At 35.9% G+C, this 18,532-nt stretch overlaps 1 protein-coding gene across 1 annotated transcript; it reads left to right on the forward strand.

The window, feature by feature from the left end:
• Positions 1-13,259: 13,259 nt before the first annotated feature.
• Positions 13,260-17,081, forward strand: LOC106620737 (uncharacterized). The gene is made up of 2 exons (XM_014239333.3): positions 13,260-13,894; positions 13,961-17,081. Exon 2 carries the CDS (start codon positions 15,450-15,452, stop codon positions 16,887-16,889), a length of 1,440 nt encoding a protein of 479 aa, XP_014094808.3. The 5' UTR covers positions 13,260-13,894; positions 13,961-15,449; the 3' UTR covers positions 16,890-17,081.
• The last annotated feature ends 1,451 nt before the right edge of the window (positions 17,082-18,532 follow it).

Here is an 18,532-nt window from a genome sequence, read left to right on the forward strand (position 1 = left end):
TGTTAGTCACGTGTCTGTTGTAGATTTCAGAATATGTCTATATTTGTGCTCATATGTAGACACGTGCCCAGAAAGTGGAATCGCTATAAAGATACTTATAGATTTGTTATACTTATAAAGAGTTTATATACAATTACATTACAATAAAAACAAGCTGTGATTTAATGATTTTATTATTATACTGATACCCTTGGGAGTAGTGCACTGATTGAATTTAATAACGGAATTTTAATGATATGTTGGATAATGCCAATATACTAGAAGAATAAGTGGATCAAGAAACTAGTAGTTTAAGCGAACCACAAACATCTGAATGTATTCTATACTAAAAGTAAAATTGGTTTAATATACGAGTATAAGTTCCGGACGGATGATAGCCTATGGTTTTCGCACGTCTTTTCCCAGAAACCTATAAACATGTTTAATAATTACGTAATTTCTTCCTGCCGACAGTTTATTTCTCTCGAAAACAAACACTGTACAGATTTGAAGTATATTTCGGAATTCGCTCGACCCTAGAACCCTACTCGGGGTGCTGGTGCACCTCACAGATTTGGTTTCTTTAAATTATTTCATTGACGACAGCTGGACGATCATGGGTTCTTGTGGACGATGTATATGTGTATTCTGTGTAGTGTAGTAGTTCTTACATAAATAAAATTATTGTGGGTTAAACTTTGGATTATTGACGATTCAGCATTGAAAAATATATGCAATTTCAAATCTTCACACTTATACGATCAACCCTTGATTTTAAATCCCGATTTTTATTTTATTGTATTTCATCCAGAGGCAATCGAATATAATAATTGTAGTATACTATAATTTTCATGTAGTATAGTTCTACCAACCAATCAGTTATCACCCGTTGTAACTTCCCAACGGAGTAGAAATAAAAGTAAGTCGGCTTTATTTCGTTCAAATCAAGTCAAGTTAATTTCATTATCATAGTGAATTTAACATTATTTTCTTGTGCATTTCGAAATATGTCAATGCCTTTGCTATGTGCTATAAATTCAACAAAAACACCGCTTACCGAATATTTTCAATTGTGTCATCGTGCGGATGCTTTTGGTGCCTTTTCACAAACACTGCTCTATTCAGAAGTACCACGCCATTTTATATAGACCCAATCGGGAAAATGGATGCCACCCAAGTAAAGCACACCAGCTTACGCATGCCTCGGTTTATTCAAACCAAATAATCGTGTATAGGTATATCGTCAATCCAAGGTACACTGAGTGCTTTTATCTGCGACTGTTGTTGGTTAATGTCACCAGACCATTAACATTTCAAGATATACGTAAGTAAATGGGAACAATATCCAATGTATAAACAAGCACACCTTGCATTAAGCTTGCTAGAACATGACAATCAGTGACAGGATGCTTGCTGAAGCAGCATTTTACTGCACAGGAACACAAATTCATCTACTATAATTTGCTAAAGTACCGATGCACGGTGGTTTCGTCCATAGTCTAAAAAAAACGCGAAAAAGTAAGCAAATTGCCTCTAAAATGTCCAAACTTCTACTACCTTAATGCAAATCGGTTTTCTGGAAATCTAACGGAACTTTCTAAAAATATCATTGAAGTTGTGATCACATGTTTATTTTTTAAGGTGCACGCAGAGTGAATATTTCACAACAAAAGCGATGTTCAAAGTGGTCAGGCGGTTTATTACGTTTACGAATGAAAATTCTTTTTAATGGATTTTGAAGTTAAAGGTGTTTATTTTATTTTACAAAATTTGCAAAAAGTAATTTATGTTGTAGTTATTCTGAAATCGATACTTTAGTTTACGTTGTATTTATATATTTTATGTGCGCCTTTAATAAGTTTACATAAAGTTTAAGTTGTGCCCCCCCTGTTTCCGCCATTCATTTCATTTTCTGTGTATCTGTGTATGTCTTTAGGTAATAAAAAAGGTTAATTTAGCTGCCCAAATTTGCCTATATGCGTATAATTTGCAATAAACTAACGTCATCTTCTTCATTCAATGTCAAATTTACCTTGCAAACCCGTTGCTTTGTCCTGTTGTTGTGCTGTATTTTTATGTTTTTCAATAATCCTAATATACTTGTATCTACCGATGTTACGAGAATTTGAAAAGATTTAATACTCAGAGCTTTAACTTCAATGCAAGCCATGTTTTAGGGTTACAAAATTAATTGAAACCACATAGAGAACTTTAAATGGCATGGGACGACTGATATGCCAACATCCTCTGGAACTTCTCTAATAGTGATTCGACGATTTTCGAGTACAATTTGTCTCTGGCTTGTGTAGTGCTTGTAGTAGTAGTTTTTAACAGTACCCAGTTGTGTGTGGTAATTTATTTGTTTTTGATTAATGGCGCTTTGTGGGCGTAGTAGTGGTCCGATTATGCCCATCTGCATTACCAACCGTCTTACGGTACCAAGAAACATGTATACCAAGTAACTAAGCTCCACAATAAGATAGAAGACTGTTATTTGGTATACAAGATTACATTAGGGAGGGGCATCTGCAGTTTTAAATATTTTTAAAAGTGGGCGAGGTCCTGTCCCCTAATAGGTTTAATGTGCATATCTCCTACACCGCTAAAGCTATAACAACGAAATTTACTGAAAACAAATGCTTTTAGCACCTATAGGCAGTGCGAAAATGGGTGAAATCGGGTGACAACCCCGCCGACTCTCCATATACGGCTTTATAGGAATCGCGTTCAAAATTAGACAGAGGGGTGGCACCGCCCACTTTTAGGTGATAAGCCATATCTTGCGATCTGCTTAACCGATTTCAACTAAATTCGGTACATTACATTCTTCTCATATTTCTATGTTATTGTGCGAAAATTGGTAAAATCGGATTACAAACACGCCTATTTCCCAAATAACACAATTTTAGGTTCTATCTGATTCTTTCATTTTCCACTATGAAAATCAAGCAACAATGATTGTATCGGGGTAAAACTTGCCGTGAATAATGCGTTTAAAGAATGCCACCTTGTGACTAAAAATTGTTTAAATCGAACCAAACAGTTCAAGCCAATGGGTACTGAATATGGGGTCCACATAGAGTGCCTATAGTTGACTTTTTACCTAAAATATCAGTCAATGTGTAAGATATATAATTGAAATTCATATAACAAAAAAAATAAATGAAACTCTTGATAATAGTATGCTTTTGTGTCAAAAATGCGTTGAATCGGATCAATACTTCCTTTAATATACAATTTTCCAACACCTGAAGTCATTTCCCGGGCTTTGATCCTTGCAAGTTGCGAGAGTATAAAATGTTTGGTTACACCCGAACTTAGAACTTCCTTACTTGTTAATTTTTAATTCAAATAATTAGTAGTAGAAATATGAACTGTTTTAGATTTGCATATGGGTAGCTTTCAATAATTGGAATTCAATATATTCCTCATCTTCATTCCTCTTTCAATTATAATTATATCCCCCACACAATTATAGTGTTAGTTACTTTTAAAAATATTCCCTAAAAATAATGTATATGGCAAAATAACAGGTCAGCTAGTTATATTATAAAATATTACTTTATAGTATTGAGAAACAGTACAAATTTCAATATTTATGTTGTTAACATCATACGTTGGCAGCACGAATGGGATGCCGCAGAAAAGGGTAGATGGACGCATCGTCTGATCCCGAGGATCGATGTCTGGCTGAACCGGAACCACGGTGAGGTCAACTACTATCTTACACAGATGCTGTCAGGACATGGTTGCTTCCGGGCCTATCTTCACCGCTTCAAGCACGATAATTCACCGGAGTGTCCGTCCTGCCCAGGAGTTAATGAAAGCGCAAAGCACGTGTTTTTTGAGTGCCCACGGTTTTATCTTCAACGAGAGGAATTGGCGTCGAGTCTGAACCAGAAGATCCAACCAGAGACAGTAGTCGAAACAATGGTGTCATCAAACGCCGCCTGGAACGCCGTTAGCACATTTGCAACAGAAATCATTGTAGATTTGCGTTCCATAGAAAGAAAAAGAGCAAATGACATCAACTACAAGGAAGATAGAATAACATCTTAGCTACCAGAAGACAGAGCAGTAGCTATGTCCTCCCCCCACGAAGTAATGCCTAGCGGCGGTTTCCATGGGGATACGAGGCTGGAGGATAGCGGAGGTTTTTAGTCGGTATTAACATTAGCAAGTCATCTTAAGCTAATGTTCGAGTCCGACATACCAGGCAAAACATCTAAGCCGCCCGAGATATGTAAACGTATTTTCCTTCGCTATAATAAAAAAAAAAAATATAAATGAAAAAAATCAGGTAACCAAGGCGAAGCAAAGATTATTACGAAGTCAATAGAAAGTTTAGAATCTTACACGCCAACGATTTTTGTACAATTGATGAACAGTTGTTGGCTATTAGAGGGCTTTGTGCATTTAAAATGTATATACCATCTAAGCCCTATAAATATTGACGATGTGTGATTCTAAAACTGCTTATATGTTGAAAGCCATTGTTTATGTAGATCAAACATATTCCCTTCAAAATATTTCTGTACCGAGTACTACGTCACGGAACTGAGCAAATCGTTAATGGGATCTCGTCGCAATATAACTATGGATAACTGGTTCACCAGTATACCATTAGCTAAACTTCTGTCTGAGAAGGAATTGACATGGTTGGCACGACGCGATAGAACAAAGGTAAAATACCAGAATCCTTTTTCGAGTTAACTAACAGAGAAAAAAAGACTGCTATGTTTGCCCATGATGGTGCTCTCACTCTTCTGTTCTACTGCCCACCAAGGTCGACGAAGAAGAAAGTTATGATCATGTTATTAACGCTCCACGATTCGCTTGATATAATAATATCATGAAGTCGATGTGTTCGATGCAATGGCAAACAAATACTCTGTTCAAAACAAAACGTCGACCAATGTGCCTGTTCTTTTGGCTATTGCATGGAGTTGGCATGAATTCCTGGGTCTACAAATGTTCAAAAGCACGTAATTAGCCTCATATAAAGCATCGTCTCACTTATTTGAAAAAATTGGGAATGAAGATCGCTTTTAATGCTTACTTTGAGAAGGGATATCAAAGAAAGAATATCTGCGATCCTCAATAAACCTATGCTTGTCGATTTTTCTGTGTCTCACAGGAACGTCGTCGTTTCTGCCCGAGAAACCGTGATCGGAGGAGCAAGACTAGGTGCAACAAGTGTAAAATTACGATTTGCTTGGAACCCCAAGTAAAGTTATGTCAAAAGTGTTCTAATTATTTATTTTTTATAATTGAACGGCCGATTTATGATCTCAATTTGTCAAAATTTTAAAAACAAATCATTTTTTCTTTAGAAGGTTTATGTTTTATTTTTTATGGACTTTTTTTATGGAATGTCATGAAACCCCTTTGTAGGAACATTGTATAGGCCTGTTAGTGTAGGGTTCAAGGATTAAATATCTTTGAGCATTGCTATCTTACTATAACTATATATATCGGTCGTATTACAAGCTGAGTTAACCGGAGTGTTCTGCAAGCTTCAAAGGTGTTCAGGAAACAATGTTTTCTCAAAACACGAAATTAACTTTTTTCCATTGTAGCTGCAGAGGTAGCGTCAGTTTGTGACCAATATCATGGGAACGCTTCAATAAATTATCTGTGAAAGTCTACAGAATTCTAGTTTACCATAAGTTTGTATTCTAAGATAAGGATAGGTTTATGTGGAATTTACGTCCGACAATACAAGGAAGAATAAAATTTGAACAGATTTAATTATTTGAATAATAAAATTATTCGATTTTGGGTAAGATATAATTAATTAACATTAATAAGGGAAATGTTAATAGTAGACAAGATATTAAATATATAATCCGACTTTATAGCGTTTATGTCGGTCAGTTTGTGTGTGATTCACTGAAATTAAGAGAACTATTTTTCTTAAAATATTATCTGAAAATAAAATTTTATACACACAGGTACTAGGCGGGAGGGGCACATTTTTATTCACTTAATGATGATAAATAATTTTCAGTACGGAGTAAAATAGAAACCATAGTAATAAGCAAATATAATATATATATATATTATATTTATTTATTTGAAAAGTTTGGTAACTAAACAATATTTTTTCTTTAAAACGATTGTCGAAAGCAATCATGTGTTTGCCATTAAAATATTGCATACATATGTATGTGTATACGTGTCTGTACGTAGCTGCATCCGTGTAATGAATGTTGTATGAATGTTAAACTCTACTGAAACAAGTAAGAGAGAACTAAGTGCGGATGTAACCGAACATTTCACAGTCTTGCAACTTGCAAGAATCAAACATTATATTCAAAATTTTTGCAAAAGAATTCAACATTTATTATTCGACGAAATCGTGAATGAATAACAATCAAATTTGGTATTGTGTTAAGTTATATTACAATATTATATATATATATTATATAGGTTATAAACTCAATTAGTTTTATAACTATATTTTACTACCTTTCAGTGAAAATTATCTTAAAAATACTCGTAAATGAGATATATCTCACAAAATGTAATATATTAAGTTGATGTGCAATTAATGATGGTATAGACCAACTCCATTCATGTTCCATTAGTATAGTAATGCTTGTTAGAATAACGGAAATTGTTATATGCAGTACATTTTCGGCATTAAACTAAAGTATATCCATTATTATACGTTCAGTTAATTTTGCTAAGATATCTTACATATTGACCGATATACACCGTATTCGGCTAACCGGAAATTTGAAAATCTTTTATTTGGTGTATGGGAGATACATAGATTTAGTGTTGACCCGATTTTATAACTTTTTGGCATTACTATATATTATTACAAGAAACAGATGTCTTCTGAGTTTCATTAAGGTACCTCACACACAATCAACAATATTATATAAGGAGTAAAGTCAACCATATGTTTACAAATCCTGATATTAGTTTAATAGGGGCTAGTGCAAATTTTCACCCGATTTTATCCATTTTAGCCACAGAGATGCACCGTTAGAAAAAAATACGCTCACTAAATTTAATTAAGATAACTTACATATAATTTGGATATACGGGGTATAATCCAGCCCGAAATTCAAAAATGTTTCTATAAGCACTAAGCTTTGTACACTAGAAAATGAAAGTATCAGAAGGAATTTAAAGTTGTATTATATGGGGAGTATACCTGGTTTTTGTCTGATTTCGCCCACTTTCACACTGTAATGTAGGAATGTCAGAATAATATTATGCACCGAATTTGGTTAAAATCGGTAAAGTGGGTCCCATAGATATAGATTTTCACCTAAATGTGGGGTTCACCACGCCTGTCGCCTAATTTTAACACGTGCTCCTATAAAACCCTCTCGTGCCAGCTTGGATGTTAAATTTAATTTCTCTGATGCATTTAGATATTGATTTATCGCACTTTTGGTTGTTTTTAACAAAACCGTTATAAGGGAAGTGGTCGGGTTTATCATCCGATTTCACCTATTTTCATGCTTTCGTAGGAGGTGTAGAGCAATCCCGCCTGCCTAAACATTCTATCCGACTCTGTAGAAGTAGCTGGATGGCAAAAATAGCTAAATCAACGTTGAAATCTACAAATAAAATCAATTAAAATCAGGAGTACTAAACAAAATGGAAGTTTCTTAACAATTTTTGTTTTTCAAAGGTTCTTAATGTTTATTTAAATACTAGAAAATCTCTGCGTCAAAAATTGTGAATTGCGGCTATTTGAGTGAGTGAGGTTATGTGCAGCCGGCGTTTCAGAACAATAGAAACTCTTACCTAATTGTAAATATTTCCGCTACATTCCTTCTAACGCGTTAAAGAACGTATTACGTATGACATTATATCACCTAAATATCCTAAGCAGACAAACATCAAAACAACCTTATGTTTCAGTAAAGAAAATATATCAAAACAATCTTATCTTTGAATGAAGATAATATATTAAAATTAAACAAAATTAAAAAATCATCAACTATTGAAGTTATAAGTAAACTCTTTTTACTAACTAGATAAATAGCAGTAAAGTCTATATAACAAGTTAGTCTTATGAAGATCATTTGGTATTATCAAACTAGTATCAATATGCAAGTATACCTAAGGCTTAAACCATCGATATTCAAAATAAAATCTGGATAGTGAGATGAAAATAAAACAATCGATACTACCGATAATCTCATCGATTGTCTTGCAGCTCTACCATATACTACAATATATACATATATGATCTTTATACTAGTACACAAAACAACCCATGTGTGAATTATCAAGACGAATGTTTCGTTAAGAATACTTTAGGTTAATACCAATCATAGACGAAATTGAAGCTTTTCCATTAAATTTTTTAAAAAATTACTGCTATTTGGTATAGAATTTTGTGCCAGCAGATGTTGATGAAAATATGCACTAATACTATTATTTTTCGATATCCAGGTGTATCGGTAAGGAATGAGCGGCTTTTTGTGAAAATAAAATACTAATTTTGATTGGGAAAGTAAAATAAATGTATTCATAGTATTGACCATTGTTTTTTACACATTTAGACCACCTTTCTGGCAATTTGTGGATACCATGCCAATAGAAATGTTCGCCTTTGGAAGCAAACCAATCAGACACCCATTTTTCGACTTCTGCCTTGAAATCGAAGTGCTGGTCAGTCAATGCGTGTCCCATCGATGAAAACAAATGGTAATCGGAAGTTGGCAAGTCTGGTGAATACGGCAAGTGGAGTAGCAGCTCCCAGCCAAATACTTTGATTGTATCTTAAACCGATGTTGCTATGTGTCCAAGTACATTGTCGTGTAACAAAATTACTTTGCTGCGGCTTCTGGCCCATTCTGGTAATTTTTCGATCAATGCATGGTTTAAATTGATCATTTATTGTCTGTAGCGATTAGTATTACCACAGTCACCAGGTTTTAGAAGATCATGATATACCACACCTTTCTGATCTCACCAAACACAGAGCATTACCTTCTTACCGAATCGATCTGTTTTTGCAGTCGATGTCGATGGTTGTCCCAGATTAACCCATGATTTTCTACGTTTAGGATTCTTGAAATAAATCCATTTTTCATCGCCAGTGCAATTCGATGCAAAACTGATTTTCTTTCGTGACTTTTAAGCAAAATTTCATAAGTGTTCTTTCGTTTTTCCATTTGTCTTTATTTAATTCATGTAGCACCAATTTTCCACACTTTTGGATCTTTCCCAAACCTTTTATAAGGTCTGAAATTATTTGTTGTGCTAAATTTAACATAGCTGCCATTTGCTTTTGACTTAAAGTATCATCTTCACTCAATATTGCTTGCATTTTGGCGTATTCACACTTTTTTAGTGGTCTTCCACGTTCTTCATTTCTCACATCAAAATCATTATCTCTGAACCGTTGAAACCATCTTTTGCATGTTGCTTCTGATAGAGCATGGTCACCATACATACCATATGCCTCGACTAGCATTCGATGCGACTCTGCAGCAGTTTTCTTAAAAAAATTGATCATTTTCAACACAATGAAAAAATATTTCAGGTAATAAATCATAAACAGCTTTAATTAAAAGAGTACTCATTGAAGATAAGTAGAGGAGTTTTGAACCATCAGCACCTTTTCTCCCTAATTGACCGATATCGCCATTTGTCATTGTAAGCTTGTATTTCATCATGAACCAGTTTTTGTGCTAACACAGAAGAATGCAGTTAGATTGCTTATGACAACGACAGACATGGTATTGACAATTAATCGCGAAGAGTTTTATGATTGTTTGTCTGATAATTTGTTTCAAAAAGGTGTTATGCATATTCGTTGAGTATTTTGATTCAATTTTTCAATCCAATATTGGTTCATATCGTATTGAGATTATGAGACTTATGTTTTTGACCTTTCCAAAATTGCACATGCTAGAGTTGAATCAAAACTGTCAAATATCATTTGATACATTAAAACTAAGTACTTTTAAATAATTTTACTCTATTTGTGTTACCTTCAAATTTATTGTATTAATTTTAATGCTTAGCCATGTCAATCTTACAAACAACCTCCGCAACATCAAAAAAGGCTGTCGATTTTATAACTTTTTGGCATTACTATATATTATTACAAGAAACAGATGTCTTCTGAGTTTCATTAAGGTACCTCACACACAATCAACAATATTATATAAGGAGTAAAGTCAACCATATGTTTACAAATCCTGATATTAGTTTAATAGGGGCTAGTGCAAATTTTCACCCGATTTTATCCATTTTAGCCACAGAGATGCACCGTTAGAAAAAAATACGCTCACTAAATTTAATTAAGATAACTTACATATAATTTGGATATACGGGGTATAATCCAGCCCGAAATTCAAAAATGTTTCTATAAGCACTAAGCTTTGTACACTAGAAAATGAAAGTATCAGAAGGAATTTAAAGTTGTATTATATGGGGAGTATACCTGGTTTTTGTCTGATTTCGCCCATTTTCACACTGTAATGTAGGAATGTCAGAATAATATTATGCACCGAATTTGGTTAAAATCGGTAAAGTGGGTCCCATAGAGATAGATTTTCACCTAAATGTGTTTCACCTATTTTCATGCTTTCGTAAGAGGTGTAAAATGAATTGTCCTGTGTAAATTTGGATAATATGGCTTGAATAATTGGGAGATATACACATTAAACCTGTTAGGTTTAACTTTTAAAAAAATTTCAAATCACAGGTGCCCCGCCACATTTCGATTCGTTGTATCATATTACGGCTTTGTATCTTAATTTTCGGCTTAGTTATGTCAATTTATAGGTTAATAGATTATATATTATAGATATATTATAGATTAATGGCGTTGTGTAGGCGTGGCAATAGTCCGATTACGCCCATCTACGAACTCGTCTGTAACACGTGTACCAAGTTTCATTAAGATATATCAATTCTTACATCGCTTGCACAGACGGACTCGTCTCATCATCCAGATCATTTATAACCCTATATCTAACTTGATTATTTTAAGGTGATACAAACAACCGTTAAGGGAACAAAACTATTATGCTCTGTAGCAACATGTTGCAAGAACATAAAAATACGCAACAACAAAGAAGACGCGCAGCGAACAACGTTAGCAATTGTGGCAGGCAAATATAAACTGTGACCACACGCAAGTTGTAATAATAAATTTTATTTTAATTTCATATGGCCAAGCGAGCAATTAGCACCTGAAAATATGCGAAAATTAAAATCATAAAAAATATGAGCAAAAACTACGAACAAATGGGAAAAATATTCAAAACCAAATCCACAGCAGAGGCAAGTGGAAAAGGACAATGGCAAGTAATTTGAATAAAATGTGCAATGGCATCCGGACACGCACACACGCTCATTCGCACGTGAACATGCCTACACCCACACATATAATAAACTGGCAAATGGTCGGACGCGCGCTGGACACATAAGCATAACGTTCACATAATAAAATTCGCACATATTTCGCACAACCTGGAAGCAGAAAGCAGAAAGCACATCCTGTCCGCATGATACAACGCCACTCGATACAAAAACACTCGAGCAGAGCGAGCGACCAACGGCAGCAGGATGCGCCGCCACATAAATTTCATATGCACAACATTGCTGACCGCCTCACAATGCAGACAGCAACTGACGGGCAGGCTGACCAGGAGCCGAGAGACGCCACCGAAAAGCTTTTACCATTCAACACAGACAGGATGTTACCCGTTTTTTATATACTAAACACACAAACACAAGCGTAAGTATGCATGAGTATAATAACGCCTACGCTTTGCTTGCATATGTGTGCTGCAACAGTTCTATTCGGCGGTGGTGGACTTCTGCAGCTGGGCGGTGGCAACAGATGAGTGGAAGAGATAGCGCTGCGATATGAATTCGGTAAACCAGCAACAATTGCCCACATACAAATACGAGGGCGCAAGAAAAGCAACAATATCTGCCTCACCAACACCACCACCACCACGGCAAACATTGCCAAATACGAGCTTCATGCAACACGAAAAAATCGACAAAAACAACCTGTTCGTAAACACTTGCAATAAGGACACTACATTGCCATGGGCAGATACAAGCATAACCTACCGACAGGCGTTCAAACGCGGTGTGTTCTTCGAAAGAGAGCATGACAATGAGAGTGAGAGGGCCGTTGGAGAGAGAGAGCCTTGTGGCAGGATAGCAAGCACTTATGCTTGTGGTATATTATATAGTATAAGCCTGAAACTCCGCCCATGAGAGCAAACGCTCATACCATATCCATATGTATATGAATGAATATCTGTATGTACATATGCACAGAGGGAAATATTAGCGGACCTTGATATATTATATACAGATGCATGTGTGAAAGTCCAGTGGGCCCATTACAAACTGATGCTGGGGCATGATTTTTATTCGTCCTAGTACTACTTTGCGTATATACAGATAGACGAACGGACAGACAGACAGACAGACAGACATGGCTAAATCGACTCAGATCGTCATGCTGATCATTTATACATATAGCATATACTTGTATGTTATAGGGTCTACGACGTTTCCTTCTGGGTGTTACAAAATTCCACGTAACGGATACAAATATATAATTTTATGAATATAGAGTTCATATTCTATCAATTTTAGGATAAGAATAATAGCAGGGTACATTGTTCATTTTATTAAAGATATTCATTTTAAATTGAGGAAACTTCCTTTGAGCATGGTCTAAAACGATTTTTTAGAAATTTTTTAACTACCAATTCAGATAAAAACAAAACTATTTTATATTAATTTAAACTACCAATCTTTCCCCTTTTATTCCTTAAGAAAATTTCTCTTAAGACTACCTAATGTGCTAGATGGGATAATTACAATAATGGCCTTTTAAGGAATGCGAAATTATTTATAATATTATAATATAAAGAATAATTTTTACAATTTGTTTAAGTCCAATAAAGGCAACGAGAACATTAACATATTATACATTGAATTAGCTTTTTATCTGATACTCCATCTTATTCAATTCTTGAAAACTGATAAACTTATGCTAAGAATTATATTTTATATACTATATTTCTCCAAAATAATGAGTACAGCATAGGTTTAGAGGAAAGATAGGTAGAGAGAGTAAAACAAAAAGAAAAAATATTATTGTGTGTATAACTATATTTGTGCCATGAGATGTCGTAAGTTGATGATTCCATTGTTCTAATGTTCCCAACATACGTTAGAAAGCTTCTGTCCCTGTACGTCTTTTTCAGTATATGACATTTATTTGAAGCGTAAAAAACAATAATTTTTTTCCTTCAAATATGTCTAACTTTGTGCCTGGAAAATTGATTTTTGCGGAAAATTCTTCTTCAGTACTTTAATACGAAGAAAACCCCAGCCGAAAGTCATCGTATTTTGGCGGCAGTTTATGGTGAACATGCTCTTGCTGAGCGAACGTGCCAAAAATGGATTGTACGATTTAAAAGTGGTGATATTGGCTTGGAAGACTAATAATTTTGGATTGAAAATTAAATTTTTATTTTGGCTCTCGCTTGGCCTCATGTTGCATGACCGATTAAAACTATTTGAAAAACAACAGCTGGAAAATTTTGTCAGACCTTGTACCGGCCGATGCAGAACGCCCTCACTGGAAGACGCATAATATCAAAACAGGTCTCAAAAAATTGCTTGATTCATTTTTGTTCGCCAAGTTGGCGCAGTTCTTTTGGGATGTAATCCTCAAACTGCCAGAAAGATGGGAGAATTATATAGCTGAAGATGGGCAATACTTTGAATAACTAATTCTATTATACATGGAAAAATCGTTAACTTTGGTTGCACCGAAGCTATAATACCCTTCACAAATACAAAAGGTTCCTTACACCTCATGGCGCAATTTGTGAAGATATCTCGTCAAATGAAAAGGCTTTTCATGCAAGTACTTCGTTCCGATCGTTCAGTTAATATGGCAGTTATATGTTATAGTGATCCGATCTAAACAATTTCTCTGGTTATTTCATTTCAGCTTTAAATAATGATCCGTGCCAAATTTGGTGGAGATATTTCGTCAAATAAAAAAGTTTCGCATACAAGCACTTGATTCCGATTGTTCAGTTTGTATGGCAGCTATATATTATAGTGGTCCGATATCGGCTGTTCCGATACATGAGCAGCTTCTTACTGAGGAAAGGACAGGTGCAAAATTTGTGATAGGCTAAAAACTGAGGGACTAGTTCGGACAGACAGATAGACAGACAGACGGACTCAGCTCATCATGCTGATCATTTATGTATATATTTTATTGGGTCTCCGACGTTTCCTTTTGGGTGTTACAAACTTCGTGGCAAACTTAATATACCCTGTTTAGGGTATTAAAAACTGCACGAATATAGTTATTATATTATACGGTCCACTCCGGAAAAAAGCAAAAGAAGTATTCCATCATGTTGCAATATTTCCTAATTTAAGCGAATGAAACTTGTTTCAATACATTGATTTTATAACATTTTGACTACCAATCGTGCGATTCCCCAAATATACATGTATCATATAAATTCTGGATAAACTTTTATCATTAGTATTTGTATTATTGTTTAATCAGCTGTTTCCAAATATTGAATATCAGTATCAACGACCAAATACTTATCGAATGTAAAATTTCACCGATTGAATTTTCGGAAGTTAGCACCTATTGTTAAACCCGATAAGTAAATTTGTTTTCCCCCATTTACTTACACATATACCAGCATATATACAAACACACCTACAGCACAGCTACAGTTTACGTGGGGTAAATAGTTATGGGCGTCAGCCAACCAGCTGAAGGCAACGGTGCTCTCAAATTTTTTACTCTCCCGAAATCATAAAATCGGAGAATATGTTGGCAACTTCGAAAACAGATGGAACGCTTTCGAAAAATGAAAACAACGAGGCATGCACACAAATGTAAGCAAGCAAAAAGATGGTAAGCAACAGTCTCTGAGAGCGTTAAATGTAGCTTCCACCCATAAAGAAAGTGGTCGACATAAGGGTGTGCTGATGACCGTATTGCAAAACTGTTCCTGTATATGCACATATACATCCATGCATATATAGGAGGTGAGCAGGTTGGTGGTGCACTTCAAGTAGAATTTGCACAGATGCGCGAGTGTCAGTCGTTTTGAATGCAACAATATGAGCAGATGAAAGTCCAAGTGGATGCGCATGGGGTGGCGGTTTGTATTTACGTGGCTAGTTAAACTTCAGTTGTACTCACTGCTGCTGGTTACTACTTAAGCAGGAACAGATTGTTGCGAAGCACCAGTCTGCTGTTGGATTTCGAAATCGGCGGGTATTACTAAGAAAACGCTATTTTACTAAAGTGGAAAAATAAATTAAAATAAAGTATGTGAAAACAGTGCAAGTGTAGTGCTTAATTGAAGGGCTCTTTTATTGATACATCAAAAAAATCTTAAAAACTTTGCAAAGACACTTCATCATACATCGCATTTATAGTTTGTGTTTTACGAAAACTGATGAACATGATCATGGAAAATAATCATCACCTGATCCACCAGCTTCAGCAAAGCACACCGCCATTGCCGTCACCACAACGAGCCGACTTGTGCGTCTCTACGACGCCACCAAATGACTCTTTAAGTCCGCTTTCAAGTCATAACAGTAGCAATAACGACATACAAGTGTCGCCTGTTGCCGCAACAACAAATCTGAGCAATGGAAAGACGTCTTTAAAACGTTCTTTCGATGTCGCTTTTCTAATGATGCCCGATGAGCGTTTCAAGCAGAAGCAAAACGAAAAGTATGCCCGACTGTCGAAATATACTGACCGCCCCCAATATCCCACAGATTTATCACCACGTACCACTCAACATTCGCCACCACAAAACAATCAGCAACTGCCGCAGCAGCAACAGCATACACAGCAGTCACTAATTAATCCGATCGAATCGGTTGTCAACATGCAAGAAGCACGTCGCTATCCCCAAATCAGCATACGACCACCTCGCGTTTATGATGACCCAACTTTGGTTATTCCTGTTGGTAGCGAATCGCCCGAGTGTGTGCCTTTAAAGAGCGCCTTTACCAAGGTATGCTCGATGCGCCTAGAGTCACCTATTCAGCCTGCGCCCCCACTGAGTCCCGATCAATTGAGCTGCTCATCCATAAGTCCACCCATACCCACAACGCCTCCACGGACAAATAGTGGCGGCAATGGTAGTCTCTCGAATGGCAGCGGTGGCAATACGACGCCATGTCTCAATCCGAATATCATCTACCAAAATTTCCGACCAGAGTATCAGTTTAATGGTACATTTCAGTCTGTTAATCACATACAAATGCTTCAGGCACAGCGTCTCAAGCAGCAACTGCTTTACCGAACCCCACTTAATCCCTCTGCAGCCGCCGCACTTGCCGCCAGCAATCCTCCTGGATCTCACACAAATGTAAACTCCAACCCAGAATTTCTACACGGCTATCCAGCGTTTCCCTTTCCCAATGCGGCCGCTGCTCATCCATTCGCGGCTGTAGGACCACCGGAGATGCCACGAATCGCACAGAGTCCCGCGGCAGCAGCAATACTCACAACGCTAATACCACCCACACTGGCTTCTACGTTTTCCTTGACTGCTCAAAATGTTTGCGCTAAATGTAACATAAGCTTCCGCATGACGAGTGATCTCGTCTATCACATGCGTTCCCATCACAAAAATGAAGTTGCCTGTGATCCTAATCGGCGTAAGCGTGAGGAAAAGTTGCGCTGTCCCGTTTGCCAGGAGACATTTCGCGAACGTCATCATCTTACACGACACATGACTGCTCACCAAGACAAGGAGAGTGACCAGGTGACACCAAATGGTTCTGCGTTAGGCGAAGGAACAGAAAGGCTGCATAACTTAGCCAGTAGCGGGAATGGACGCCATCAAGCGGCGCGTATCCCAAGTATGAACAAATGATCGAAGCATTTTTTCGGATATTTTTAATTTTGTTTAACGTCTACTTAATTTTTGGTCTTCTACTATGGCCCATTTGTGATATTAATTTAATGCAGGTTTGAAAACCACCATTATATTTGAAGTCATTTAGCTTCGTAGCACAATTTGAAAGTTGTAAAATATTTAGAAAGAAATACTAACATTAAATAATTATAAGAGTGTACATTTAATCAAAAATAATGTTGAAATGTTTTCAAATGCTTTCAAATTAAATCATTGTAATAAATATTGTATTCGAACATGCTTACCAATATATATAAAATAATGCACTCAGTGTTAACCAATAAATCATTAGCGATGTTGAAAAGAAGTACTTGCATTTTCTGGATGATGAATATTTATGGAAGAAATTGAACTGAGGTTTTCGAACCAAAATAGTTTACGAGGCACAATAATTCCTTCTTCAGATATGGGGTTGATAATAGAGAAATTTGAGTCAGATTAACTTCTTTTTTACACAGATTTAGGCCTAAATAATGAAGAACGTCAATATTTGCAGATAATATGATAATTCAGAGACATTCTTTATTTTGGGTCCATTTTAGCATAAATAACACTAACATATAAGGTTGTGACATATCAAAAAAAAAATTAAAGCGCTTCGAACAACTTGGAATTATTGGGTTCATTTCACTATTGGGTCGTTCAATAAATATTGTAATTTCGTTTAATGACAGCTGATCTTATTGAATTTTTTCGCAGCCAATTTCACACTTAAGCGCGTTACCGTTATATGTTTGAACTGCTTATATAGTAAGGATTATTTGTAAAAAATTTCTTAAAAAACAGTATATATGGCATATATTACTGTTTTACTATCAAGAAGGTAAAAATACAGTTCAGGCAAGACGAAAATTATGTGATGTGTACGGAGAAGATGTGTTGACCAAACGTCAATGCCGAAACCGTCGAATAACAACTCGAAAGATTATAAACAGATTAAATCTGTCTAACGCGACCATTCACAAGCACATGAAACGTCTAGAATTAAATTCGAAGCTTGAAAGAAGCCATCCATTTTTGAAGCGCGTTGCTACTGGCAACGATAAGTGATCATGGTCTAAAAAGAATGAACCAGCTCAAACCAATTTGAAAGCCGATAGTCACCAAGAAAAGGTTATATTGGTGGGATTTGAAAGGGATCGTTTATTTTCAGCTTTTGCTCGTCAATACCAAGAATAATTCTGAATTGAATTGTTATCAGCTGGACAAATTGAGTGATGCATTCAAACAGAAGAGACCAGAATTGAACAATAGAAAAGGTGGTTTTCCACCAGGATAATGCAAGACTTCATACAAGTTTGGTGACTCGTCGAAAGTTTTTACTCCTTGAATGGGATGTGCTACCCCACCAATCATATTTTTCAGGTCTGGCACCTTCGGACTATTGATTGTGCCTGTCTTTTTTTTTTGATAGGAGAACCTTCACCTCAAATCAGGACGGCAAAAACTAGTTGCACCATTTTTTTTGGCGGCAAGGATCAAACATTTTATGAGCGTGAAATCAATTTCTTACCCAAAATGCCCGAAAGCAACTACGTGAATAAATATATTTATATAATTACTTCTCTATTATTGAAATAATCCTTCAAAATGGAACTGAA

The sequence above is a fragment of the Bactrocera oleae genome, chromosome 6 (genome assembly GCF_042242935.1).
Source record: "Bactrocera oleae isolate idBacOlea1 chromosome 6, idBacOlea1, whole genome shotgun sequence".
NCBI classification, from domain to species: Eukaryota; Metazoa; Arthropoda; class Insecta; order Diptera; family Tephritidae; genus Bactrocera; species Bactrocera oleae.